Raw genomic sequence first — 27,708 nt, 5'->3', positions numbered from 1 at the left:
AGGCAAGTCCCTTCCACCTATGAGCCTGTAAAATTAAAAGTAAGTTAGTTACTTCCTACATACAGTGGGGGTACAGGCTTTGGTCTGCAGCTTTTCCAGGTGCACGGTGCAAGCTGTCAGTGGATCTACCATTCTGGGGTCTGGAGGAATGTGGCTGTCTTCTCACAGCTCCACTAGGTGGTGCCCCAGTAGGGGCTCTGTGTGGGGTCTCTGGCCCCACATTTCCCTTCTGTACTGCCTGAGCAGAGGTTCTTCATGAGGGCCCCACCCCTGTGGCAAACTTCTGCCTGGACATCCAGGTATTTCCATACCTCCTCTGAAATCTAGGCAGAGCTTCCCAAGCCCCAATTCTTAACTTCTATGCACTGGCAGGCTCAACATCACTTGAAAGCTGCCAAAGCTTGGGGCTTTCACCCTCTGAAGTCATGGCCCAAGCTCTATGTTCACCCCTTTCGGCCATGGCTGGAGCAGCTGGAATGCAGGGCACCAAGTCCCTAGGCTGCATACAGCACAGGGACCCTGGGCCTGACCCACGAAATCACTTTTTCCTCCTAGGCCTCCGGGCCTCTGATGGGAGGACCAACCATGAAGACCTCTAACATGCCCTGGGGGTATTTTCCCTATTGTCTTGGGGATTAACATTTGGCTTCTTGTTACTTACGCAAATTTCTACAGCCAGCTTGACTTTCTCCTCAGGAAATGGGATTTTTCTTTTCAATTTCATTGTCAGGCTGCAAATTTTCCAACCTTTCATGCTCTGCTTCCCTTATAAAACTGAATGTCTTTAACAGCACCCAAATCACCTCTTGAATTTTTGCTGCTTAGGAATTTCTTCCGCCATGTGCCCTAAATCATCTCCTTTGAGTTCAAAGTTCCACAAATCTCTAGGGCAGGGGCAAAATGCCTCCAGTCTGTTTGCTAAAACATAAGAAGAGTCATCTTTGCTCCAGTTCCCAACAAGTTTCTCATCTCCATCTGAAACCACCTCAGCCTGAATTTTATAGTCAATATCATTATCAGTATTTTGGTCAAAGCCATTCAACAAGCCTCTAGGGAGTTCCAAACTTCCCCACATTTTCCTGTCTTCTTCTGAGCCCTCAAACTGTTCCAATCTCTGCCTATTACCCAGTTCCAAAGTCGCTTCCACATTTTCAGGTGTCTTTTCAGCAGCACCCCACTCTGCCGGTACCAATTTACTGTATTGGTCCGTTTTCACACTGCTGACAAAGACATACACAAGACCAGAAAATTTACAAAAGAAAGAAGCTTAATGGGCTTACAGTTCCACGTGGCTGGGAAGGCCTCACAATCATGGTGGAAGGCAAGGAGAAGCAAGTCATGTCTTAACATGGATAGCAGCAGGCAAAGAGAGAGCTTGTGCAGGGAAACTCTCCCTTATAGAACCATCAGATCTTGTGAGACTTATTCACTATCATGAGAAGAGCACAAGAAAGACCTGCCCCCATGATTTTATTACCTCCCACCAGGTCTCTCCCACAACACATGGGAATTCAAAATGAGATTTGGGTGGGGACACAGCCAAACCGTATCAGTTGCTAAACAGCAGCACAGTAGAATCTCAGCATCAGATGCCCTCAGAGTGGGATCAAGCTTCAGTTATCAGCTCCTTACTGGCCAGGAAACTTTGATCATGGTTTTTGTTTCCTTATCTCCCCCACTGAGGTCACAGAGCACCAGACACCTTTCAGGGAGGCTGTAAGGACCCAGTTGTATAAAGCATCTGATGCCCAGGGAGCTTCCAGGAAGAGGTAGCTGTTGACATTGTTGTTGCCATTATCATATTTCAACTCTTCCACTTCCAATTTAAAAATCCTCTCCACAATTCAACATTTGCAGTGAATGGATGATTCCTACCAAGCAAGCAGTCCATAGATGGTTGGAGCTACAATGGTTTTAAACCCTTTCCATTCTAGGAACTGAGTTATCCCTTCTGCCTGATGTCCCCTGTGCTGCTCTGAAGCCCCTCAAAATAGTCCACACCCTCCATCCTTGACAGCCTGCACATGGTACAGTCCTCACCACGTCCTTTCGTGTTCTGGTTAGGCACCTGCAGTTCCACCATGTGCTTTCCATAGCACAAGGGCTAGAAAGCTGCCACTCCTGGATGGCCTACAGAGGTACAAGATCCAACAGTGTGGGGCCTAGACTCCATCCCACGCTCCAGGAATGTATGCCACCAACCAAAGTGTCCACTGGGATCTGTCTGTGCCAGTCACTGTGTCACAGCTCAGGGTGGGGCATCTCACCTGCCCGCCAGGAGTCCTTAATCCAAAGAGAAGATGTACAATCAGACAGACAGTGGTCACATGGTTTGGTGAGCACCCTGATGGGGAAGACGGGGTACTGTCAGAGTGCTTGGAAGAAGAGCATAACTTACTCTGCCTTGAGACTTAGGGAAAGCTCCTCAGAATAAGTAGAGCCCAACTTGGGCCTGAAAATCAAATGGGTTGGGTGAGGAAGCAGAGGACAGTGGGGAGAGTGTTGTTGTAGCAAGAAAGGAAAGATGAGGGGGCAGGAGCAGTGTTGGGGGCAGATTAGCACCCTTTAGGTCTATGTGCCCTACTGCTGTTAATAGTATAGAAGGAAGAAGTAATCTTAAAAATCAACATTTAGGAAACCCAGGACCTTACTAACCCCACAAACTGCCTTGGCTCTTTCCCATCGTTGGCGGCTGCTGCCAGCTCTGCTGAAGTGAGCTGCCGGCTGCATGTGTAATCCTGTTAGGATTTACCTTGTTAGTTTCAGATGCATCCTCTCTGTCAAGATTTTTATGAATCCTGATTCTATTATTCGATATATTAGCTTTGCATCTCAGTCTTCTGTCATTCGCAAATTTGATAAGACTGCCCTCTATGTCTTTATCCAAGTTGCTGATCAAAACCTCGGACAGAGGAGGTCAGATTCAGGGTCCTGAGGCATGGCCCTGGACAGCCTCCCCACCCTTGCCCCAGATGCACATCCACAGCCAATAATCCTTGGATACACTCCTTGTTCAGCCTCTAACTACTGGATTCATCAGAAGACGTTCTGCTATTGTACTCAAGGGGGCAACACACTCAGTAACAAGAATGGTAAAACCTCATGCACTAGGAACTCAACTACCAAAACTGTCCCTCTCTAAGAACAAGTCAGTAATCAAAAAGGTCTAGGCATGCAGAATCCTCCAGCACCTAAACCCTGCAGCTGTTCAGATACTCAGGCTAAACCTATATATGAAATAAGAGTGATCTTACTTTACATACAATTTTAACAAGGTGACTATCTCCTTTCAAGGCCTTATCAGATTATCAGCTGCAAATCAGAAATGGAAACTAACTTGCTTTAGACAGCACACCATCCACAGCCTTTCAAGAACAGAGAAAACATTTTAAACTATAAGAAACAAACCAAAATAGTTACAACCTCCAGTTATTTCATGGAAAAGGACCTCATGCCTCATCAGAACAAGAAGGAATTACGTGACTACCTGAGGGCCATCTGTCACCATTTCATCTCCAGCCATTGGTTAAATTATCTTTGACAACATTTGTTTTAGAATGAAGGCAACAATTTTTATTTAAAAATGCATGATAATATGAGTGTTATTCATGGTGTGAGTAAACATTCATTCAGCAAACACCTCCTGCACACCATGCTGAGCCAGATCCTGGAAATGGTGGGAAGGCAGTGCAGGACAGCAATGACCCCAACAGGCAAGGTTCCTGCACCCACAGAACATACAGCCTGCTGAGCAGAGGCAGATGATAAACAGGGACACCAATAAATAACGGACAGCATCATTTTAGATCGCAATAAATGCCATAAGAAAAACAAAACAGAGGAATGTGATAATGGAACACGGGACAGCTGCTCAGTGATAGTTTATCCAGCAAGGAACATTTGAGCAGGTCCCATGAGGATACCAGCCAGATCAGGCACTACTGGGAGGAATGTAAATCGGAAAATCATTTCTGGAGGGCAATTTGGCAAAACTGGTGGCAGTGGGGGGGGATGAGAAGTTTGTTTTGTTTTGTTTTGTTTTTTGTTGTTTTTGAGACGGAGTCTCGCTGTGTCGCCCAGGCTAGAGTGCAGTGGCACAATCTCGGCTCACTGCAAGCTCCGCCTCCCAGGTTCATGCCATTCTCCTGCCTCAGCCTCCCGAGTAGCTGAGACTACAGGTGCCTGCCACCATGCCCAGCTAATTTTTTGTATTTTTAGTAGAGACGGGTTTCACCATGTTATCCAGTATGGGCTCGATCTCCTGACCTCATGATCCACCCACCTCGGCCTCCCAAAGTGCTGGGATTGCAGGCGTGAGTCACCACGCCTGGCCAGTTTCTTGACTCAGGATTTCCTTATCCAGAAATTAAGCCTAAGAACATACAAAGGTGTGCACAGCAATGAATGCTCCAGGTTGTTCATTACGGTGTTAACTACATCAACTAAAACCTGGGTGTCCAACACCAGCAGGCTGGCTGTATTAAATTATTTGCTTTCATTTAATGCACTGTGTTGCAGTTTTTTAAAAAACAAGTCAAGAAAGAATATTTGGCATAGAAAAATGCTGAGGGCATAAAACCAAGGGAAAAAGGCAGACTACAAAACGTTATTTCAGATGAGACATATCTCTTGTGTAGAGAAAGTACTATGTATTATCATGGGAGCAGGCATAAGAGTGAAAGACCACACACAAAAGAATGTTAACTGTGGTTTTCTCTGGGTAGTAGGATCATAAATAATCTTATTTTCTATCCATTTTATCTGTGTATCATATAAGTTTCCTACATCGAGCCTATGCTTGTTTCATAATTTTACCAAATAGCTGAGTTAAAATAAGAGAAAGAATTCCAGCAAAGATAAGTTGTTTAGAAGCTGTGGTTTTGGAAGAGGTGAGTTTCAGCTATGAGGGCAAAGCAGGCACCCTGGACAGCTCCCTTCCCGGAAGATGTGCTAAGTATCTGGGCCTGGAAGATGCACCTGAGGAAATGGGCCAGACTCCATTAAGGACCCCTCACGAGAAGGTGGGACAGTCAGCTCTAGGCATGGGTCATGATGAGAAATGAAAATGTGGAAAACCTTGGCATGTGTCCTGACATTTAATCAAGTGTGCACAAACCCACACTACCCCACTGTCACCTTTGCCCTCTCCCTCCTTGATCCAACCCTGCACAGCCTCTAAGTGGCAAAGTGCAATGCGGGCGGGCCAGGGGTTACCCATTACAGGCAGCTGATGGAGTGGCAGACCCAAAGGGCATCTCAACGAAACCCGTCACCCTTTCCTTGTTGCGTGTCTTCCTGGAGAAGAAAATTGTCCTCCTTCAGTGATTCATGCCCTCCTCAACTTGTCCTCTAAGATTCTCTGCATGTCAGCAGGGCAAGCTATGGCCCCTATCTCCTATACTCAGGCCCAGGAGATTCCCATGGGGAGAGCCCGTTCCTCCAGTAGGCAGAAGCGTGATCTAAAATTCCCTCACTGCAGTCAATTCATTCACTTGGTATTTCCTGAGCATCTACTATGTGCCAGGCATATATCGGGGGTGACAGAGACAAGGTGAACACAATAGCCAAGGCCCCTCCTCCCAAGGGACTTACTGTAGAGAGGGGCAGATGCTTTCCTAGCCCAAGGCCGTGCCGGGAAATGACACCCAGACTGCTTTCTCTCTGACACTGATTCTTACACAGAACCTGACTCTGTTCAGTGTGGCATCGGACCCAGCTCAGTCCAGACCAAGAACCGCTTTCTGATTTCCCATCAGAGGCAAGAGTTTGTGATTTCCAGCTCAGCCAGCCGAAAAATGGGGGGTGATTTTCAAAGCACCTTGCTCAGAAACAGACAGACAAAACTGATGACGGGAACACTTCTTTCTGGAGCACAATCTTCACAAAGTTATTTTCTTCTGCTTTTTTTTAACTTGAAATAATTACATTTAATCCAAGAATTATTTGACATACCTTTAGATTCTCTGAGAAAGAAAAAGAAAAGCCTCAGGCAGTAATTCCAAATGCCGATACAGCAGAATTTTTTTTTTTTTTTTTTTTTGGAAACACCATTCTGGATTCATTCAAAGCAGGCAGCTCACATTCTTGAGAGGAAAATGAAGACCATGATTCACTCTTTCGGCATAAAGTACACAGATAATTAATCAAGTTTCGTCCGAGTCTCTTGATGCTTTTTACATTGGTTATTCTAAGGCAGACACTATTTTCCTACAAGTCTGCAGACATCCAGGGAGAGGTTTGATTTGTTAAAGAAAGAAGCCAAGATTACGGTGAACTAAGATAGTTCTTATAAACAAGTGGCTCTCATAGGCAGGACAAGGTCAGGGTGACAAGAAGACCATTGGGAGAGGGCATAGAAAAACATGGTGCTCTCAAGACAGAGGCAAGAAGGGTAAGGGAAGCTTTAGCCAAGCACCTATGAAGGCAATGTAAGGGCTTACACTTGTGGTGTTCTCCCTGCATGCCAGGTACCACCCCGCTAGCATCTGTGCCCTGAGAACCCCATCCAGTAGGCACTATTTCTAGGGAGGAGAGGTTAGAGTAACCCAAGTAGAGGTAGAAGCAGCATTTAGTCCCACAAATTCTGGCTCCTGATCCTGGGATCATCACCACTAGACTGGACTGCATCTGAGTGTGGGTTTGTTGTGACCCGCAGTGGGCAGGCCAGTATGTGGAAAGCTGGGGACAAAGTGTCACCCCACCCAACTGCAGCAACAGAGCAATGTGAACAAGGAAGTTGAAAGTCAGCCTGGACTCTAATTCCATCTGTGCCACCTATTGACAAATGACTATGGGCAAATGACTTCCTTCCCCGAGTATCAGTTTCCCCAATTATAAAGTGAGAAAAATGACAGCATCTACATCATGGTGGTGGTGTAAGGTTTAGATGAGATAATTGCACACAAAGCACAAAAACATTACCTGGCACAGAGTAAGCCCTCAACAATAACAACAAAAAGAAGCAGCAGCTGTTATAATTTATGGAAAAGAGTCCAAAGAGCTGGCCCTGGGGCTGGAGAGCTGGAGGCAAGGCCTGCACAGGGGGGCACAGTTGGCCCCAGGCAAAACGCGTCCTTAATGTCCTCCACTCCCTTTTTGCTCTTAGCTCTGAGAGCCACCATTCTTCCCACCCAAGTCCCAGCTCCACTACAGCCCAGATCTCCAAGGGTCCTGCTGTCCGTGTGGACAGTTGTGACACAGGCACATGCCACTATTTATCTCCATGTTCCCTGGGCCTGATACAGTGCCTGGCACAATAGGACCCAATCAATGCATGTCTGAGGCTGCAGGAATGGAGGAATGGAAGTGATTTCAGACATTATCTTAAGTGAGGGTGGTGGACATTGTGCCCCCTGCCCACATCATGCCAGGATAAGAACCTGGAACAAAGAAGGTCAGTGTTACCATCTGCAGATATTTTTCCCAAAGTGCAGCTATTCCCAGCGTGACATGTGGTGCCCTCTGGGTTTTCAAGCTGGTCTTCGTAGAAAAAACACCTCCAGGAACACGCCCCCCTGAACTTCAGGTTCCATCCCTTTTCCTGATACTTAGAACAAAATCCACAGGAAACCTCAGGCCAGGGAGACCATTGCGGGAGAATATACCACTCAAAGGCCAGGCTCACTCATCATCTCATGTTGTTCTCTGGACCTGTGAACACGTCTGCCTCATGCATCCCACAGAAGTATGATAAATACACAGAAGGGGACTGCCAGGACTTCCCTTAGAGCAAGAGTTTGTTGTAATAAAGAGCAGCTCTCCCAAGTAGCTGCCCCACAAAGCCTATCTAGAAACACAGCTGCATTCATATAACCTCCAATGAATGGGAAAAGAACAAGGCCAAATGTGCAGAACCCATGCATTATTAGGAAGGGAAGAAGTCCCATGCTAACGCAGGCCTGTGGGGCCAAAAGTCAAGACACCGAGGTGCCACTGAACAACAAGGAGGCTCTAAGTAAGGCCCTTGGCTAAGAGGGAAAAACAGAAAAATCTTCTTAAAAAGAAAAAGAAGGAAATGGATATAATAATCCCTAAGGATTCCCCCAGGGAGCTGCTGGGTATAACATCACTCATGCTGGGGGCCATCTGGTGAATATCAAAGCTCCGCTTGCTCGGGAATTGTCAATCCCCTTTGTATCTATGATTTCACTGAGGTCACTAGGGTCATCTAATTATAAGAAAGCCTCACTACCAGCCCTTTCTTCCCCCGCCCCATCCAAATCTGGTGTAAATTGTTTCAAGACATAAAATACTCAATTTAAAATTTTCACTCAAAACACTGTCATCTTATTTACTAACAATGTGACACTGGGTGAAATCTTTAACCTCTCTAAGCTTTGAATTTCTCATCCAAAAAAATGAAAGGATGATAAAATTCCTACCTCATAGAGTTGTTTGAATAGTCAAGGAGTAAACTGCCTTAACTATGCCACTGCCTGGCATATAGAAAATACTCAATAAATATTAGTCATTACTGCCATTGTTCTCATCATTATCATATCATCATCTCTAGAGCCAAACAACCCCAGTTTGCTTTTAATGAACAATAAGATTTTTTTGTGTCAGGATAAATAAAAGCAAAGCATCAATGTTTCACAAGGGTTTTCATAAATAAAGCATTAATATTTAAAAGTCTAATTTAATATTATATGACTGAAGATCTTTTTACTGGCCCACAAGAATGAATGAAAACATAATATATTCAGGAATGATGTATTTCCATAATCAAAAAATAAATAAAAATAAATGTGGGACTTCTATATAACTGTCATCAGTATTATGTACATTAATTCGGGGCTGATATTTCAAACAACACACCACAGAAAAGTAAATTCTGAGCTGAATTTTGTAAAACAGGTAAATTTTAGATAGACAAAATGAGGCCATTTGAAGGATAACTCAGAGAACCATAAAAATAGTCATGGTAAAAGTAAAAATTGATGGATTTTTTAAAACTATAATTTTGTACGTAAAAAATGTAAACCTGTGTCAAAGAAAAAATGTTAAATCTCTTCAAAGAGACATCTAGGTCAAGATGGCTGATTGAACTCATATATTTTGTCTCTCTACCCTCTTGAAACACCACTGAAAGTAATAAAAACATAAACATAAATCCATATACAGGTTGAAGAGCCTCAAAGAGTACCAATCAGTAAAGAAGAAGGGGAAAAAATTATGAAAAAGATAAACCAGATAGAAAAAAAAATACATAGTACAACGAAGAAGAAACCTCCATATAAAGGAGGTTGGCCTCTATATTAGTTCGTTCTCACATTGCTGAAAAAAAACTACCTAAGACTGGGTAATTTATAAAGAAAAGAGGTTACCTAGTCCATGGTTCCGCTGTACAGGGAGCATGGCTGGGGAGGCCCCTGGAAACTTACAATCATGGCAGAAGGGCAAAGCGGAAGCAAGCACATCTTCACCCGGCAGCAGGGGAGAGAGAGAGTGAAGGGGGAAGTGTTACTCACTTTCAAACAACCAGATCTCATGAGAACTGTATCACGAGAATAACGAGGGGGAAGTCTGACCCCATCGTTCAATCACCTCCTTCCTACCATGCCCCTCCTTCAATATGTGGGGATTACAATTCGACATGAGATTTGGGTGGGGATGCAGAGCCAAACCATATCAGCCTCAGAAGGGGAACCCAAGTTCTATATATAAATTTCCTTCAAACTATTTGGCTAACTCAGAAATTGCAATGTGCAGAAAAAGACTCCAAGAACCCCCAGTGGAAAGTAACAGTCACAGTCTAAAGAGCCAAGCAGAGATTTCAGCACCTAGCCAGTGCTAGGAGATACAGTCTGGGACTGAAATGTATCCAAGTTAGGCTTTCTACTGAAACCTCAGAAGGGCAAAACCATAGAAGTAAAAAAATCACATCCCAGATTAAGGGATACAATCTAGGGAAAAAAACAAGATGGATTTGCCCGACAATAGCCTAGAATCAAAGTTCTGAAGACTGAAATGACCCAAAAGTATATTAACTGCATGCTAAAACAAAAGTCAATACTCTTAGGGGAAAATAACAATCCAGAATCTCTACAATGTATGTTTCACAATGTCCAATATGTAATAGTTACTAGACATGCAAAGGAAGAGAGATAACGTGACCCACCATCAACAGAGAAGGTCAAAGGTAAAGATCATCTTGATGTGGGAATTGGTGCAAAGGGATCTTCCATTATAAATATGTTAAAAGATGACAGGGAAAGATGAACACAATGGATAACAGACGGAAACTTCAACAGAGAAACTAAATCTCTAAAAAACAACCAAATGAAAATTCTAGATCTGAACTCATGAATATCTGAAATAAAACATTTATTGCATGAACATACCAACAGAATAGACACAGTAGAATCAGTAGAATAAAGAATTAGTGAATTCGAAGGCAAATCAATAGAAATTATCTTAAACTGAGCCACAGAGAGGGAAAATACTTTAAAAATAGAATAGAGCATCCAAGATCTGTAGAACATTATTAAACAGTCTAATATATATGTATATGTACATGAAGAACCAAAAGTACAGGAGCAACAGAATTGGGTAGAAGAAATATTGGATAAAATAATGTCTTAGGACTATTTAATTGATGAAAGACATCAAACCGTATCTCCAATAATCTCAATGAAAAGAAATGGGAAAAATACAAATGAGTCCAACCTAGACACATCACAATCAAATTGCTGAAAGTAAAACATAAACAGAAAGTTTTAAAAACAATCAAGAGCAAAAATGCATTACATTCATAAAAGCAGCAATAACAGTACAAGCTGACTTATCATCAGAAACAATGGGATCCACAAGACAATGCAAAGTGTTGAATGACGACTGTCAACTGAGAATTCTACATCCAACCAAAACTAAAGGCAAAATAAAGATATTAATAATTTCAAGAAAACAAAAGCCAGGAGAATTTCTTTCCAGCAATCTGCATTATAAGAAATGCTAAAGGAAGTTATTCAGGCTGAAGGGATATAATCCCAAAGGGAAAAACCAAATCTAACAGAACTGATAAAGAACATTGAGAATGATAACTATGTCGGCAAATTTTTTAAAATTTTAATTGCTGTCAAAGTATGTTGATTGTTTAAAGTAAAAATAATTTAAATGTTTTGTGAGATTTATATATAGAAGTAAAATCTATAACAATATACCAAAGGCATGAGAGTAGAAATGAAAGTACGCTGACATACGATTTTTACATTGTACATGAAATGGTATAATAAATGACACAGGGAAGATGGTGGTAATAAGTAAAAAGTGCATATTATAATTGTGAAATAAACTACTAAATTTTTTAAAGAGATATAGCTAACAATTCAATATAGGAGATAAAATGGAAAACAAACAAGTTTCTAGTTAATCTAAAAGAAGAAAGAAAAAAGAGAGACAAGGAACACATGCAACAAATAGTAAAAGGTGGTAGATTTAAATTCAACCATATTAATAATTGCATTAACTGTAAATGGCTTAACCACTCCAATTAAATGGCAGAGATTGGCCAGACAGATAAAGTTAAAAGATATAACTAAGTGCTATTTACGAAAGCCGTATGTTAAAAATAAAGATACAGATAAGTTGAAAGTAAAAGGATGGAAAAAGATACTCTATGCAGACTTTAACCTCAATAAATATAATGTAGTAATATATTAATGTTAAAGTAGACCTTAAGATAATAATATTAATACAAAGACAAATAGAAATTTTATAATAATAAAAGCTCAAGCATCAGAAGGAGATAAAATTTAAGAATACTAACTAGAAATATAGACATAGAAATTATGACATCCAAATTACTAAAGTAAAAAAGGAGGGTAGCAAAGAACGCTTGAGCTATTCAGCTAAAAGAAAGAAACAAAGGGGATAAAACATAAAAATAAAGCACCATAAAAAGAAAACACATAATAAGTTGGTTTTAATAACACAAAATATTAATTATTTCCAAAAAACAATGTGAAGGCTCTAATTATTCTTGTTTGACAGAGATAGCATACCTTCAAATTAAAAAGACCAAATTAAAAGAATAAGACTATAGAAAATTTTAATAGCATGGCTACCTTCTTTTACTATATTTAGAACTTTACACTCACCAAACTATTCATTATGTTCAATCTATATAAATTTACAGCCAAAAAAATGACTATGTATGAGGCCACACAGAAAATCATAATCAGTTATAAAATATAGAAATCATACAAGCCACAGTCTCTGGTCTCAATACAATAAAACTATTTTAGCACTATCATTATCTGCCTTAAACGTCAGGAAACTAAAGCACAGAGACATAAAGCAACCTACCCAAATGATAGCCAGTAAGTAGCAGATTTGTATTTAGGTATCCTGGCACTAGAGCCTGAAACCTTAACCACTGTACTCCACTCCTTCCCAGTGGGTGGAGTGGGGTGAGTGTAGTGGGGGTAAATTTTCCCTACAGATATCTAAAAATACTATAAAATTACAATAATTAAAATGTTACTTGAGACAATACCAGGCAAATAGATATTCAGAATAGAATTTAGTTGCAATCCCATAAGATGCAAGAAAATAATGGACTATTCCATAACCAACAAACCATTTGAGTGGGACAAGTAACAAATAAAGAACCAAACCACTAACAAATTAAAATTAAAGAACAAAAGTATAAAACACTAGATAATACAGAAGAACATTTCTGTTTTAGATGGGAAAGGACTTTCTAAATAGGACTGAAACTGAAACAAAGAAAGACTCATAGATTTAACTACATAAAATTAAAACATATACAATAATAGAAATTATAAAGAAACTCAAAAATCAACCATAGACCTGGAAAAATATTTGCAATATATGAAAGAGAAGATCCGTATTTATAAGGCATAAAGCACACCTACACATCAGTAAGATTAATTCAGAGATCCAACAGAAACATGGATAAAGGAAAATACAGATATTTCACTGAAGAAATACAAATTGCCAATATGCTTGTGAAAAGATGCTCAATACTAAACATAGAGAAATGCAAAGTGAAGTAAATGTTATATTCCAGGCCATGGCAGAAATACAAAACATCCAACATTGGCAAGGATGCATAAAAACAGACACCTTCACACACGGCGGTGAAATGTAAGTATGTGAAGCTCTTTGGGTGGACAATTTGGCAGTATTCATCTGAATTTAAAATGCATGTGGGCCGGGCGCAGTGGCTCATGCCTATAATCCCAGCACTTTGAGAGGCCAAGGCGGGCGGATCACGAGGTCAGGAGATCGAGACCATCCTGGCTAACATGGTGAAACCCCGTCTCTAGTAAAAATACAAAAAAAATTAGCTGGGCCTTGTGGCGGGCACCTGTAGTCCCAGCTACTCAGGAGGCTGAGGCAGGAGAATGGCGTGAACGTGGGAGACGAAGCTTGCAGTGAGCCAAGATCGCACCACTGCACTCTGGCCTAGGTGACAGAGCCAGACTTCGTCTCTTAAAAAAAAATGCATGTGGTCTTGACCCAGAAAATTCATTTGTAAGAGTTTATCATGAAGCAGTACTTGAACAGGTGCACTACAATGTATGCAACAATTGCAACACTGTTTTTCAAAGCAAAAAATGAAAATACCCTAAGATTCCATGAATAGGTTAATACAATGGAACACCACACAGCCAGTAAAAAACAATCAAGTATGTGTTCATATATATAATATCTTAAAGAGATGAGTTTAAAAATTAAGCCATAAATAAAATGTGTTTCCAGTGGTTTTGTTAATTATATACAAATGTGTATAAAAAGTGAAGAGAATAGAATAGGCAAAGAAAGTTGAAGTGGTTCCAGGAGCCTTACACTTTTTGTATTGCTTTAATTTTCACAAGTATTTTATAATCCTGAAAGAAATTTAAGTGAGGAGAAATACATTCATTTCCATCACATTCATTTTGGTGTAATCCTTCCTAGTATTTGTGCAAATCAGACATACTTCAAATAGTTGCAATTCCAAGGCATATTTTTTGTATAGTGTTTTTCCTTAACTATTACATCATAAAATTTCACCACATTTCTTCATGATTTTCAAATGATTCTTCCAATAACTAGATAATATTCTGTGTGTTCACAATCTAGCAAATCATCTTCAAATGTTGACCATTTGAGTTTTAATTTAATTTTTATTTAACAAATACATTTACTTTGTTTTGTATGGAACACAGCAAAAAGAATCTTTATATATGAGGATTTTGGTATCTCTTCCATTAGTGCCTCCATGTATTTTTTACCAAGAATTCTAAATCAAAGGGCAGGAATAATTTTATGGCTATTTGTGTACTGTAATATTGCTCTTCAAAACAGTTGTACCCATTTACTATTCCACCTGAGCATCTGATCACATTTGAAAACACAAACCTATACATTCTGCATAGTAATCTTTACTTTCTGATTTTTCTTAAATACTTTAGTTGATATAAAATGTAGAAAGGTTGATTTTTTGACACATTGTCACTTTAAATATTTCTAAAGCAATCACAAAAAAATCATTCAGTGCCCTATCCTGGAATATTTCACTGGCCTCTTTCCATAACAGAAAACATCTATATTGATTTTTGATTGTGTATGAAATAATAAATGCTTACTATAAAATAATTTAGACATAAACAACATTTAAAAAGCAAATAGTACATAGTCCTATCAGCACAAAATAACCACCGTTAAAACTGTATTGTGTATCTTTATAGAGATGTAGGCACAATTGATTTTATTACATTACCACATTAAACTAGCATCATGCACACTTTTGTAAGCTGCTTTTATTATGTAACAATGGTTCATAGATGCCTTCTCAAGTTAACAAATAACTACCTATTATATAACTAATTTTAATAGCTGCACATTCTTCCATTGTAGCACATAAAAAGCTTCTACTAATGTATATTCATTGTTATTTTGCTGTTTTCAGATGCATATCTTGCATTGCTATAGAAATCACAGATTTACATTCTATAATAAAGACACGTACACACTAAGTTCATTGCAGCACTAGCCACAATAGCAAAGACATGGAATCGACCTAAATGCCCATCAATGATAGACCAGATAAAGAAAATGTGGTACATATACACCATGAGCTACTATGCAGCCACAAAAAAGAATGAGATCATGTCCTTTGCAGGCACATGGATGGGGCTGGAGATCATTATCCTTAGCAAGCTAATGCAGGAACAGAAAACCAAGTACCACATGTTCTCACTTATAAGTGGAAGATAAGAACACATGAACACATATAGGGGAACAAGAGACACTGAGGCGTACTGGAGGGTGGTGGGTGGGAGGAGGAAGAGGATCAGGAAAAGTAACTAATAGGTACTAGTCTTGATACCTGGGTGACAAAATAATCTGCACAACAAACCCCCGTAATATGAGTTTACCTCTGTAACAAACCTGCATATGTACCCCTGAACTTAAAAAAAAGTTAACATTAAAAAATCACAGATTTAAAGTGTGGCAGTTTTTGAACTTTTGTTAGTTTTCTGCTCATATCTGTTGCCCATTTTTCTGTTGATGAGCTCCTCTTTCCTTGTCAATTGGTAAGAGCTCTCTGAATGAGGGAGCATTAACTCCTAACTCTGTAAATCAGGACCTGAGAAGTGTCATAATTAAAGCATACGATTGTGACAAGTGCCAAATACAGAGGTGGCACATAGTAGGCATTAAAGTGTTCTTTCTTAGTAGCTAGCAGGTGTCTCCTCCACCTCCCTGCCTTCCTATGACCAAGGTGGCAATAGATGTCAATTATAAGATATCTACACAGGCCAGGCACAGTGGCTCACGCCTGTAATCCCAACACTTTGGGAGGCCGAGGCAGGCAGATCACAAGGTCAGGAGATCGAGACCATCCTGGCTAACATGGTGAAATTCCGTCTACACTAAAAAAAAATTTTTTTTAAATAAAAAAGCTAGGCGTGGTGACGGGCGCCTGTAGTCTCAGCTACTCAAGAGACTGAGGCAGGAGAATGGCGTGAACCCCGGAGGCAGAGCTTGCAGCGAGCTGAGATCCGAGATCCAAGATCGTGCCATTACACTCCAGCCTGCACAAGAGAGCGAGACTCCATTTCAAAAAAAAAAAACCTACACACACTTATATATCAGCAATTTCTTTTTCTTGGATTATGATTCAGATGTCTTCTAGGAAATTTCTAAATCCTAGTTGAAGGCTCAGCTCTCGCCGGCAGTTTTGAGAGCTACGCTATTTTATCATCATTATTATTACACTGTGATGTCAGGCATCTTTTAATTGACCTGTATCTTCACCTCAGTTCTAGGAAGGAGGCAGGTGGAGGAAGGAAAAGAGACTCACCTTAGCACCTACTATGTGCCATCTTTGTGCAAGGCACCTGGCACATCTCACATCACCGCATCTTTACAACCTCCCTAGGAGATGAGATAGTGTCCCCATTTTACAGATGAGGAGGCTCGGACACATCTTTATAATCAGCAGAGTCAGGGTGTCACGTCTTCACCATTTCAGTGTTTTGACCTATAAAACTGGGAATTTCATTCAGTTCAACCTAAAAATAACATAAACAAAGAAATGTGCACTATTCATAATTATACAGCTGCCCAGAAAACTCCCCAGTCTGCCAAGCCCCCTTCCACCACCCTGACTTCTAACATCATTTGAACTCTATAGAAATGCAGCCGTAAAGCGTGTGCTCTTTTGTGTGACATTTTTTGTTGAACATGTCTTTGAGATTTATCTCTGTTGTCGTGGGTGGCGGCAGTTTGTTCATTCTCATGTGCTCCAATTTATTTCTTCGTTTTACCCATGGATATATGGGATAGTTATCATTTTTGCCTATTAAGCGCAATGCTGCTATTGGTTTTTGGTGAACATTTTGTAATTTCTTGTAGGGATCTACATAGGGGTGGAACGGCTGGGTTTCTCATCAGAAGTGGGCCATGCTGCCCATCTGCCTGCAGAATGGGACCCATTTGCCAGGCCCTGTCACTTGCCAGGCCCACTGCACGCTTTCTACAAGGTAGCTGCTCAGCAGATGGAGATTACAGCATCATACAGGCTAAATATTGCTTTCAGAGGTATAGCTGGACAGAGAGGCCAAATCCTTCCTTAAGAACTTCTGATGAAAAACCCAGCCGTTCCACCTCTATGTATATCCCTACAAGAAATTACAAAATGTTCACCAAAAACCAATAGCAGCATTGCGCTTAATAGGCAAAAATGATAACTATCCCATATATCCATGGGTAAAACGAAGAAATAAATTGGAGCACATGAGAATGAACAAACTGCCGCCACCCACGACAACAGAGAAAAATCTCAAAAACATGTTCAACAAAAAAAGTCACACAAAAGAACACACACTTTATGGCTGCATTTCTATAGAGTTCAAATGATGTTAGAAGTCAGGGTGGTGGAAGGGGGCTTGGTAGATTGGGGAGTTTTCTGGGCAGCTGTACAATTATAAATAGTGCACATTTCTTTGTGTATGTTATTTTAGGTTGAACTGAATGAAATTCCCGGTTTTATGGGTCAAAATACTGAAATATCAGCAATTTCATATGGTTCAAACTAATACTTCAATAAAATATGTTTTTTAAAACCCTCTGGTAAAGAAGAAAGAAACATCTAGCATTGATTGGCAGACTGCTACCTTTCTAGAAACCAGCCTAAATGCTCCTGCCACTTCTCGCCCTGTTTTTCTGCCGATTTGTCTTGCTTTGTCTTTAGTGGAGACAGAATAACTAATTCCTCCTTTCTGTGGGATAATGTTTCACAGTTACGTATTGAAAGACTGTGATGAAGCTGCCCCTGGGTTCTGCAGCCCCAGTTCCTCTCAGCCTTCTTTCACTCATCCCAGGAATCCCCAACCTTGCTCTTAACACCTGCACGGCTTCTGGTTGAATGATGAGGGCCCACTGGCAGGCAACAGTCTTGTCAGAAGGAGCTTCCTCGCTGTAAAAACAGTGTTTCTATTTCATCCACATAGAACAGCAAGATAATATTTTTAAAGAAGCACTATTACCAAGATAATGTTTCTATTTACAAATGCTATCATCGAAAAATAGAGGTAGTGAGCTTTTATGAGCCTTGCATGTGTCACAAAAGGTATAATCTTTACAACTAATTGAGGTAACTTTATCCACAAGTTATGCAACCATGCATTTCTTTTGCAGTGCCGGGAGCATTTATCTCCCTGTGGGAAAACATCATCAATTCTCAGAATTCTGGGTACAGCCAACTCATTTTACAGTGGCAAGTAATATTTCAAACAGAAGGATGCCCCATTTATCAGACGACAAGGCAGACACCTTCTCAGGGAGGGGAGCAGAAACACTCGGGCACCATTGCACAGCATGCACAGATGGGCTGAGGGGGTACCTGAAGAAAAGCACCCCCTGGACGTGGCTTCTAACTGAGCCCTGTGTGCAAAGTTAACAATGGGGACATAGCCGGGCGCGGTGGCTCAAGCCTGTAATCCCAGCACTTTGGGAGGCCGAGACGGGCGGATCACGAGGTCAGGAGATCGAGAGACCATCCCGGCTAACACGGTGAAACCCCGTCTCTACTAAAAAAAATACAAAAAAAAAAAAAAAAAACTAGCCGGGCAAGGTGGCGGGCGCCTGTAGTCCCAGCTACTCGGGAGGCTGAGGCAGGAGAATGGCGTAAACCCGGGAGGCGGAGCTTGCAGTGAGCTGAGATCCGGCCACTGCACTCCAGCCTGGGTGACAGAGCAAGACTCCGTCTCAAAAAAAAAAAAAAAAAAAAAAAAAAAAAAAAACAATGGGGACATAGCATTTTCCTTATGTTATGTCATCTAAGAACACAACATAGCATTTTCCAGTATGTTATCTAATGCAGCTATGCTGATAGCACTTTAATTCGACCTCCTAGAATCCCTGTTGTAAAGGGCCAGCAATTTAAGCCACCACTGAGAAACTGCAAGGCTGAGGCCGGCCCACCCCACCAGACAGCAAGCTCTGGGGTTCTGACTCACTGGACAAACTTACGGCAAGATACATCCCTCCCTTTTGAGGCCTAAAAGGAATCATTAGGAATACACTTCCAGGAGTTGATTCTTGTCTAGAAATCCTGTGGCAAATCATTTGTAAAAAGAACATCATTAGACACCTACGGTGTTTCTCTTTAGCGTATATTATGGATTCATTTCGACAAAAGGATAATAATAATAACATCACCATTTGCTGAGCACCTACAATGAGCTGGATACTGTCCCATTTAATACTCCCAATACTTCAATAAAATACGTTTAATATGATTCAAACTGATACTTCAATAAAATATGTTTTTAACATATTCTTACATTCATGAATACGATGGACATTCCCATTGAACAGAAGGAGAAACAATGACAGAAGGGGATAAATACTTTCTCCCAAAGGTCACACAGCACATAAGTTGCAAACCAGGATTTGGTTAGGCACAATGGTTCACACCTGTAATCCCAGCACTCTGGGAGGCTGAAGTGAGAGGATCTCGTAAGCCCAGGAGTTCAAGACCAGCCTAGGCCACACAGACCCCGCCTCTTCAAAAAATAAAACAGCTGGCTGCAATGACACACCTGTAGTCCCAGCTCCTCGAGAGGCTGGGAGGTTGAGGCTGCAGTAAGTGGTGATCATGCCACTGCACTCCAGCCTGGGTGATAGAGCAAGACTCTATCTATATATTCAAAAAAAGAATCCTCTGGGCCTATAAGAGCAGGGCCCAAGGAGATGGCTGGAGTTAAGGGGAATAGCTATGGTTGCACCACTGCACTCCACCCTGGGCAAGAGAGAGAGACTCTGTATTAAAAATAAAACAAAACAAAACAAAATAGGATTTAAGCCCTGGTAACCTGATGCCAAATGCCACTGTCGTAACCACTGTGCTGTGCTGTCATTTTTAGACACTACATGTATGTAATAGGGATTAACAAGGGTGGTGAGAAGCTACTAATTTTTGTTATATGTACCACAGGCACTTAAAGTACCTTATCTGATAAAATCCAGTGAAGTAAGTATTAGCTCCATTTCCTACATGAAGAAACTGAGGTTCAGAGATTGAAGGCAACTTGTTAGTTAGTGGCACAGCTAAAACCCAAACACAGACCTGCCTGGCTCCAAAGCCCGAGGTCTTTAGTTATAGCTCTTTACCTCAAATAACTCATTTGAAACTTGTTTCTAGGCCAAGTGCAGCGGCTCACACCTGTAATCCCAGCACTTTGGGAGGCTGAGGCGGGTGGATCACGAGGTCAGGAGATCGAGACCATTCTGGCTAACACTATGAAACCCTGTCTCTACTAAAAATACAAAAAATTAGCCGGGCGTGGTGGCAGGTGCCTGTAGTCCCAGCTACAGGAGGCTGAGGCAGGAGAATGGCATGAACCCGGGAGGCGGGGCTTGCAGTGAGCCGAGATCGCACCACTGCACTCCAGCCTGGGCGACAGCGAGACTCCATCTCAAAAAAAAAAAGAAACGTATTTCTAGAGAGCAAGCAGAATGATTCTGACCGTATTCGTTAGATAGAAAGGACTGATGGTACAGTAGCCAATCAACCCCAAAACTTCAGTGAACACAAAAAGTCCCCCTCCCTCTTACAAAGGCCACTCTAGTGACAGGATTCTCCAGGGCCACCGCCTGCTGCCTCTACCCTGTGGTGCTGCCATCCATTCACTAGACTGCACATAAGTATTTCCCAAAGGCAGTGGATGGAAGGAGCGCCTGCTCAAAATGCAGATTCTGAGGGCCTTGATCTCTATTTCAATTCAGTTAGCCTGACCTGGGCCCCGTGTAATCCTGACGTAGGTGCTCAGCAGCCATCCGCCCCTTAAGTAGCTTTGCTTTGGACTGATGCAGAATGCTCAGGTCTGTAAAAATTATCCTGGGAAACTGAGTCAGGAGGCACCGACCATGCTTGTGCCAAGGCCAAGCTAGGAGAAGGAGAAAGCAAAGAAGTTAAAGATGCAGACAGCTAACCACAACGCAGAGCAGAGAGTACTTGTCCTGGAGAGCCATGAAGCAGGGCTGTGGCCACGAAGCCCATCACGGTCAGCAAAGCCTGCGCGTCCAGCCAAATGGTTCCTTTCCACCCCAGGGCAAACATCTGAGCATGGTACGGTCTTGTTTCAAACCTCCAGGCTCCCCCAGTTTTGCCTCTGTGGGAATGACCACTGCCCTGCAGGGCCCTGAGGCCACTTGCATTCTCCATCCAGGTTCGCTTCCTGCCACTGCTACACCCACCTACCCCAAAACCCACACTGAGGCCAGACTTGGTGACCTCATCCCCACCCAAAATATGCCTCCACACCTCCGGGCCTTTAGCCTGCAGGAATGTCCTTAGGCCTAGGATCTGCACACCTGGTATTCAGTGCTCAGCCCTGGGCAGCCTTCCCTGGCACACACATCCTCCTTCTCAGTAAAACCAAGCACCTTGCTCCAACGGTCCCCAGCATGGAGTCTTACACTGGGCTCCTAGGGGCAGATGAATCTGTTAGTTTGTGTCCATGTTTCAAAAATCTACCTGACATCCAGTGCCCTCAAGCAAGTCACCTGGACCAGGTAAAGCACCAAGTTTCCCTGTGTCTTGCTGGAATTACACCAATCAAAGCGTACCAATGAAAGGGAAAGGAAACGACTATCACAAATGCTTGCACCTAGAAGGTGCCAAATATCCGTCAAGTGGATGAACAATGAAAGAGAAATGCTTGGAGGGAAAACTTTCAAAACCAGTAATTGCATTGGAGAAAATAATAAATGGTGGCCCTCTGTGTGCTTTCCCTGCTGGACTGTGAGCTACTGGGGGCCACCGGGCCTTCTCTCTCCTCTCATCTCCAGTGCCTGGCAAAGGCCTCTTGCATCCTAGGAGCTCAAAGAAGGATGCTGGATTATCTAAGGGGAGGTAAACACCATTACCTGTGCACCCTGGCATCCTGAGCAGCTCCTGGGGGGACCCTGCAGACAGAGAGCCACCAGAAATGACAGAGAGGGATGGGGAGAAGGGCACATGGAAGGAAGGAAAGAGGAAGATAAGACCCCAAGGAACTCAAGCCTACAAGTGAAACAGACAGACCACCTTTCCCCCAGCCCAGCACATGAGATTGTCATCATCTTTCTAGAGTCCTTTCTCCAATGTTGTAAATACAGAGTGCTTGAACTAATTGATGTCCTGGGAGAAGACGGCCAAAAACAGCAAAAGAAAGCAGTGTATCCCTAGTTTCTTACTACCACGATTGATGTTCTCACTGGCAATTTACTCACCACATCGTACCCTTAAAATCCATGCCATGATCAAATCCCATCTTTTAGGAAGTGTGAACCACCACTGCCATCCCTCCACCTTTGAGGTGTCATCCTAGCATGTGATTTTAGAACTCGAGTGACAGCTTCCCACACATCACTCCAGGCAATGTGCACTTGCTAGGAGATAAGGAGTCAAGGAAGGAATTGCTCACAGGATGTGGCCAGTTTCATAGCAGTCTGGAAGCTGGATGTCTTCTGTCTCAGAGGATGACCACTCAGGGACATGGGGTCAACCGCCTGTTTGAATCAGGGTTACACCTCCTGCTAGCTGAGTGACTTCAGGCAACTTACTCAACCTTTCTAAACTTTGGTTTCTTTATTTGTAAAGTGGGAATAATGAACAGAATCCAGTGAGATGAGGCTTAAAAGAGAAATCACATGGAATGCCTTTTGCATGCAGTAAGCCCTAGACTGACCAAAACTGGCTGCTATTTTTTATGAAGCAAAGTGATTGAGAGTCCAGACCTTGCAGATGGAGCATCTAGATTTAGGTCTCAGAGCTGCCCTTGTTAGCCCTGTTACTTGGGAAGTTCCTTAATTTTACTGTGCTTCAGTTTCTTCATCTATGACAAAGAAATATCAATATACCCCCTTCATCAGGCTAAATGGCATATGAGATAGTTTTCACTGGTGCCTGACACACAGTGAGATCTCAGTAAATGATTGCTATTGTACTGGTGATAGTGGTCAAAGTGAGTAGCATGCTCCTAGTAGTGCACTATTGGTCTGCTGGGTGTTAACCAGCCATCTCATTTCTACACTATGTGCTTGCTGAGTAAGGTCTGTTGCTAGCCTTGGCATTTGCAGAAATACTCAAAAGAATCTCTCCTGGAGTCTTGGGTAGCAGCAGGACAGAAAAAGCCCAAAAGTGCTTCTCCTTCCTGCTCTGCCCACAATCCATGAGTAAGAGCAATAGGACCTCAAGGCCCACACACTTCATGGTACTAAATGCAGCCTCAAAACTTCACATTTCACTTTTATTTTTCCTAAACACTGGGTTCCTGTAGCCAATTTATCTTCTGTTATGTTAAACTTTATATGCCAGCCTTGATTTGCATTACTCTACTAATTTCCTTCCCAACGATTTGAAGTCCTTAGGCAGGACTGAGCATCTATGGGGTGGTTGCGGGGGCGGGGGCGGGGAGGGCCTGGAGAGCATCCTCTCCGAATTCTGAATACACAAAACCTCAGCACTGTGCCTAGTCTAGAAACAGAAAATGGGATCTTTAAGAGTCAGTAAGGAAAAGTTTGCATCCCTACTACCCACGGGCCCAAAATGCATTTTATTAGCTCTAACTTCGAATCTTTGAGGAGCATATGGGCTACGGGCAGCAAGATCCCTGCTCTCATGCAGAGCAAATGTAGTCAGAGAACAGGCACATCTACAGGTGATGTTTCTCCAGCGGCAGAAGTTTGCAAAGAAGCAAGATACCCCCTCTCCCCCCAAAAAATTCTTTCATCCTGAGCAATAGGGTAGAAATACCAAGCAAAACTAGATGATGCGTTATACTGGCTGAATTGGACACTGGCTGCAACAGAGAAATCAGATTCAGCCTGCCCATGGGACATTCTAAACCCCTGTGCCGCTGAGACCACCATCTTCGTGAGCAGAGGTGGGTACAACCCACTGAATATTGCCATCATTCCAGTGCTGGCAAAAGGAAGAATTAAACTTCCCCCAAAAGTCAGTCTCTGTCAAGGTGCCAGACGCTTATCTGAGAAAACAAAGGGTCATCTGTTTCTGCATGCTCCCAGCCGTCCTCCCAGAAGTCAGTACATGCCTGATATTAACAGCATCTGAGCATCCAAGAGCTGCCCCCCTAGGGAGGCTCGCATCAATACCAAAGCTGGTTTTTGCAGGTAAAAGAACCACAAGTTGGACACACTGTTAGCAATTCGATAAGAAACCTGGGAATCATCCAAAAATGCCATCAATGTCCATGTGTGACAGCAGATCCCCTATTAAGTAACACAAGAGGGAACTTCAGAGAACAGAACATAAACTGCCTGTCCAGTTTTTACATAACACCCTTAGAAAAAGCAAGACGCACATAAGCAATAATTACCAAGTTTTCAAATTTACTGCATAGACCATTGTGTATTTGTAAACATCTCATAAATATTTGGGGGGATATTGGAAGGGACACCTGAAAACGACAAATATTTTTACACATTATTGGATCCTTTTTTATCTGAGCACCCCCAGCAGCAGTCAAACCAGATAATGAGATAGTGTAAGAGTCTATCTCACTTTATCTCAGCATTCTTCCTACATTCACCCAACAAATGTTAAATTCTACTGTGCACCAAAAACTTATCATTTCTATTACATAATAATTTAATGAGATTTCAGCCTATCTGCTAATTAGAAACTGTCCCCATCTGATCACACAGCAATCACTAGTTTTAACGTACATTCCAAAGGTAGAAAATAGAGTAAGAGAAGGGAAAAGTGTTTTGTTTTTCCAAATGCATCAAAACCCAACTGAAGTTCTCGTTCCTTCTTCTCAGTGAATAACACCAGTGTTCGGGCAGAAGGCGGGAGAGGGGGGCTTGCTTGCATCTGGGGGAGCTCGTGGCCTTTTCTGATGGTGTGAATAAATACTCTGGATGAATTTAATCCCTGGTAAAGAAAAACATGCAAGAAAGGGCATTTCTTTCCATGTGTATACCCTGGGCTGCCCAGAACAGAAGTCATCTTTGACACAGCACACCTGCCATGGACGACTTCAGATTGAGGCAGAAATTCAGACAGGGCCTCCTGTTTGGCTCGGGAGGGCTTTTCCAGAAACGAAAACAAAAACAAACAAATAAATGCATGGCAAATCCAAAAAGTTCATGCAACTTTAATATTTAGAATGTGGCAGAAAACATCCATGGGCAGAGAGGGGGAGAGAATTTGGCTCACTGATGGAGGGACCAGTGCAGGTGTGGGTGCCCAGGTGGCAGCAGCTCACGGGAGGCTGTGGGGTGGCTCTGAGCTGGTGTTCTGGGCTCAGATCTGAAAGAGAGAGATGCGACAGCTCCCTGCAGCTTGGGCCCAGGAGGTCATTGAGCGGTGGGTCCCTGGGCTCACAGAGCAGGCTCAGACATCTCTGAAAGAACCTGCGCCACCACTCCTTCCTCTTTTTGGGATCGCTGTTCCCAGTGCCAGCCGCTCAAAGCCACCCTGGGCATTTCACGGCTGCCCTGGAGGGCCTCCGCCCCCAAAGCGGACATCGACTGGGCACAGAGCTCCAGGTGTGTGTATCCCACCCCCAGCTGCAGCCCCTTGACTTCTCAAGCCTCCGCAGCAACAGTTTCTCAGTAGGAGAAGCGCTGCAAACGCCCGCTGGGAAAACGCTCCGCAGGACCTCGGGCGCTAAAGCCGGGGACATGGAAGGAGTCCGGTCCCTCAGCACAGCGGGGAGGAACCGCAGATGGGGCCAGGTGCAAAGACTTCCAACGTGGGCCTTAAAGATCACACAGAAGGAGAAACTTCCCGAGGACACGGGCCAGGGTGCGCGTCCCTGTTCAGAGGTGCAGCCCTGGATCCCCTGGGCAGGTGGTGCGGGGCTGGCGACAGGCGCGGGCCCGGTGAGACCCGGCGCAGGTCTCAGCGTCGGCGCGCGGGGGTCGCTCCGCGCCTAGGATCCCAGGAAGGAGAGAGGAAGGGTCTCTCTTGGTCCCATAGGGCACGTTGCGGGCACTTGGCGGGGAAGGGACCTGGAACCCAGGCCCCGGTGGGAAGCGGCGGCGCAAACTAAGTTAGGGCACAGAGAGGCTTGGTCGGTGGGTCCCCCGCGTCAGTGCGCCCTGCCCGCGGCGCGCCACTACTTACACGAAGACTCCGAAGAGCAAGGCTCGCACCCCGATCTCGATGGCCAGCTCCCGCATGGTGCGGCCGGAGCAGCTCCCGCGGCGACGGCTGGCGCTCTGCGCGGCTCCCGCAGCTCAGCCGGCGTCGGCTCGCCAGACCCTGGGAGGCGAGGGAGGCGCGCTCCAGGCCGCGGGCGGGGGCGGAGGCAGGCGCCGGGCGGGGGCAGGCGCCGGGGAGGGCTCAGCCCAAACCTCCCGCCTCGGGCTCCGGGGCTCCGGGAAGCCGCGCCGACCGCTCGCGATGCTGCGGATCCAGCGTCCTAGTGCGGAGCCGGGGCCGCCTCGGGGACTCCGGGCTCCCTCTCCCCGGGAACCGCCTCCGCGTCCTGGGCCCGCGCCGGGCACACGCGGCCCGGGGAGGGGAAGCCCGGGAAAGCCCCACCGCCGCCGCCGCCGCCTCCCTGCGCGCTCCCCGCCTCCCCCGCCAGTGGGCGGCCCCTGGGCTCCGCGCCCGGGCAGCGCGCTCACTGGGACTCTGCCCGCGGCACCTCTGCAGCTCCTGGTCCTGCCTCCGACACCCGCTGTCCGGGCTCTCGCTCCCTGGCACACGCACGCACGTGGGCATGTAGTGGACGAGCGCTCTGGGGATTCTCCAGGGCTCAGGGCAGCCCTGGCCAACCTCGGTCACTGCCGAGGAGCGCTCCCTTCCTCCCTCTTCGGCCCTCCCTACACTGTTCGAACCTGAAATTCTTTTTTCTAGGAAGTTCCCCCAGAGATCACTCGCGGGCTTCGCTTTGCTCTCAGGAGATGCCAGCCAGGGTCCAGGGCTGTGGCACAGAGAGAGAGCAAAGGCGAGCCTGGCTCCCCACCATGCCACCAGCGCCAGGTGGCCCCTGGGGGCCGAATCCTCTCTCCCCCACTACTTGTCCCCCGCCCCCAGCAGCTTGGGGCTGCTGAGCTGTGGAATATGAAAAAGCTCCTGCCACCGTGCCTGGCCGGCGTGTGGGAGGTCAGGGTCTCTTGTCGCTGACACAGCATTCAACCAGCCGTCAGCCAGGCAGCAGGTAGAACTTCAGAGCCTCATCCTCAGGTTCAGAGCCAAAAGTCCAAGCATCGCAGCAGGCCTAGGGGTCACGCCCTCCAGCTGGAGCCCAGCAGGAGCTTGGATTTGCTTTCCCCAAAGCTGTCAGGATTTTATCTTACTTTTCTTAGAATTTGAACTTCTTGGCTTCACTAATTTAAACCAAGAAGACATTTAAAATGCAAAAACACACAGTGATTATAACCATTAGGTTGTTCCTGGGGAGCCCAGGCCTCTCTTGGATTTTAGGAGAGACCCAGCCAAAATTGTGTGAGCAGAGGACACGGATTAGAAGGTGGTTCCTGGGACCGAGGAGCTACGGCTCAGTCCTGGATAAAAGGGGGAGCGGGTAGAAAGAACTTAGGAGGAGGCCCTTGCCCTCAGCAAAGGGCAAACAGACCCTACCTTCAAAGGAAACACGTGCAGATCAGAGATACCTGACCCCAGACATCTCAGGGGCTAGGGAGAGAGAGGCAGAGGGAGTAGGAACAACCCAGGTTCTGTGTGGGAGGGACTCCAGCCCTGAGGCACCGCAGGCAGGAGCTGCATCT

At 44.2% G+C, this 27,708-nt stretch overlaps 1 protein-coding gene across 4 annotated transcripts in view; it reads right to left on the bottom strand.

Annotated features, from left to right (window-relative positions):
• The window catches only part of PLPP4 (phospholipid phosphatase 4), a 140,112-nt gene extending 113,568 nt beyond the window's left edge, over positions 1-26,544 (bottom strand). For 2 of the 4 annotated variants that reach the window (XR_007728767.1, XM_050803999.1), the window contains exon 1: positions 26,099-26,544. Coding sequence is in view for 3 of the 4 variants with exons in the window: in XM_050803999.1 (XP_050659956.1) it covers positions 26,099-26,154 (56 nt within the window). In the remaining variant the exon portion in view is untranslated. The remainder of the gene's footprint in view (positions 1-26,098) is intronic. The other 2 variants (XM_050804001.1, XM_050804002.1) reach the window with 1 other exon arrangement.
• Positions 26,545-27,708: the final 1,164 nt, after the last annotated feature.

Source organism: Macaca thibetana, chromosome 9 (assembly GCF_024542745.1).
Source record: "Macaca thibetana thibetana isolate TM-01 chromosome 9, ASM2454274v1, whole genome shotgun sequence".
NCBI classification, from domain to species: domain Eukaryota; kingdom Metazoa; phylum Chordata; class Mammalia; order Primates; family Cercopithecidae; genus Macaca; species Macaca thibetana.
Note: the sequence above shows the minus strand (reverse complement) of the source record. Positions and strands in the feature narration are given on the sequence as shown.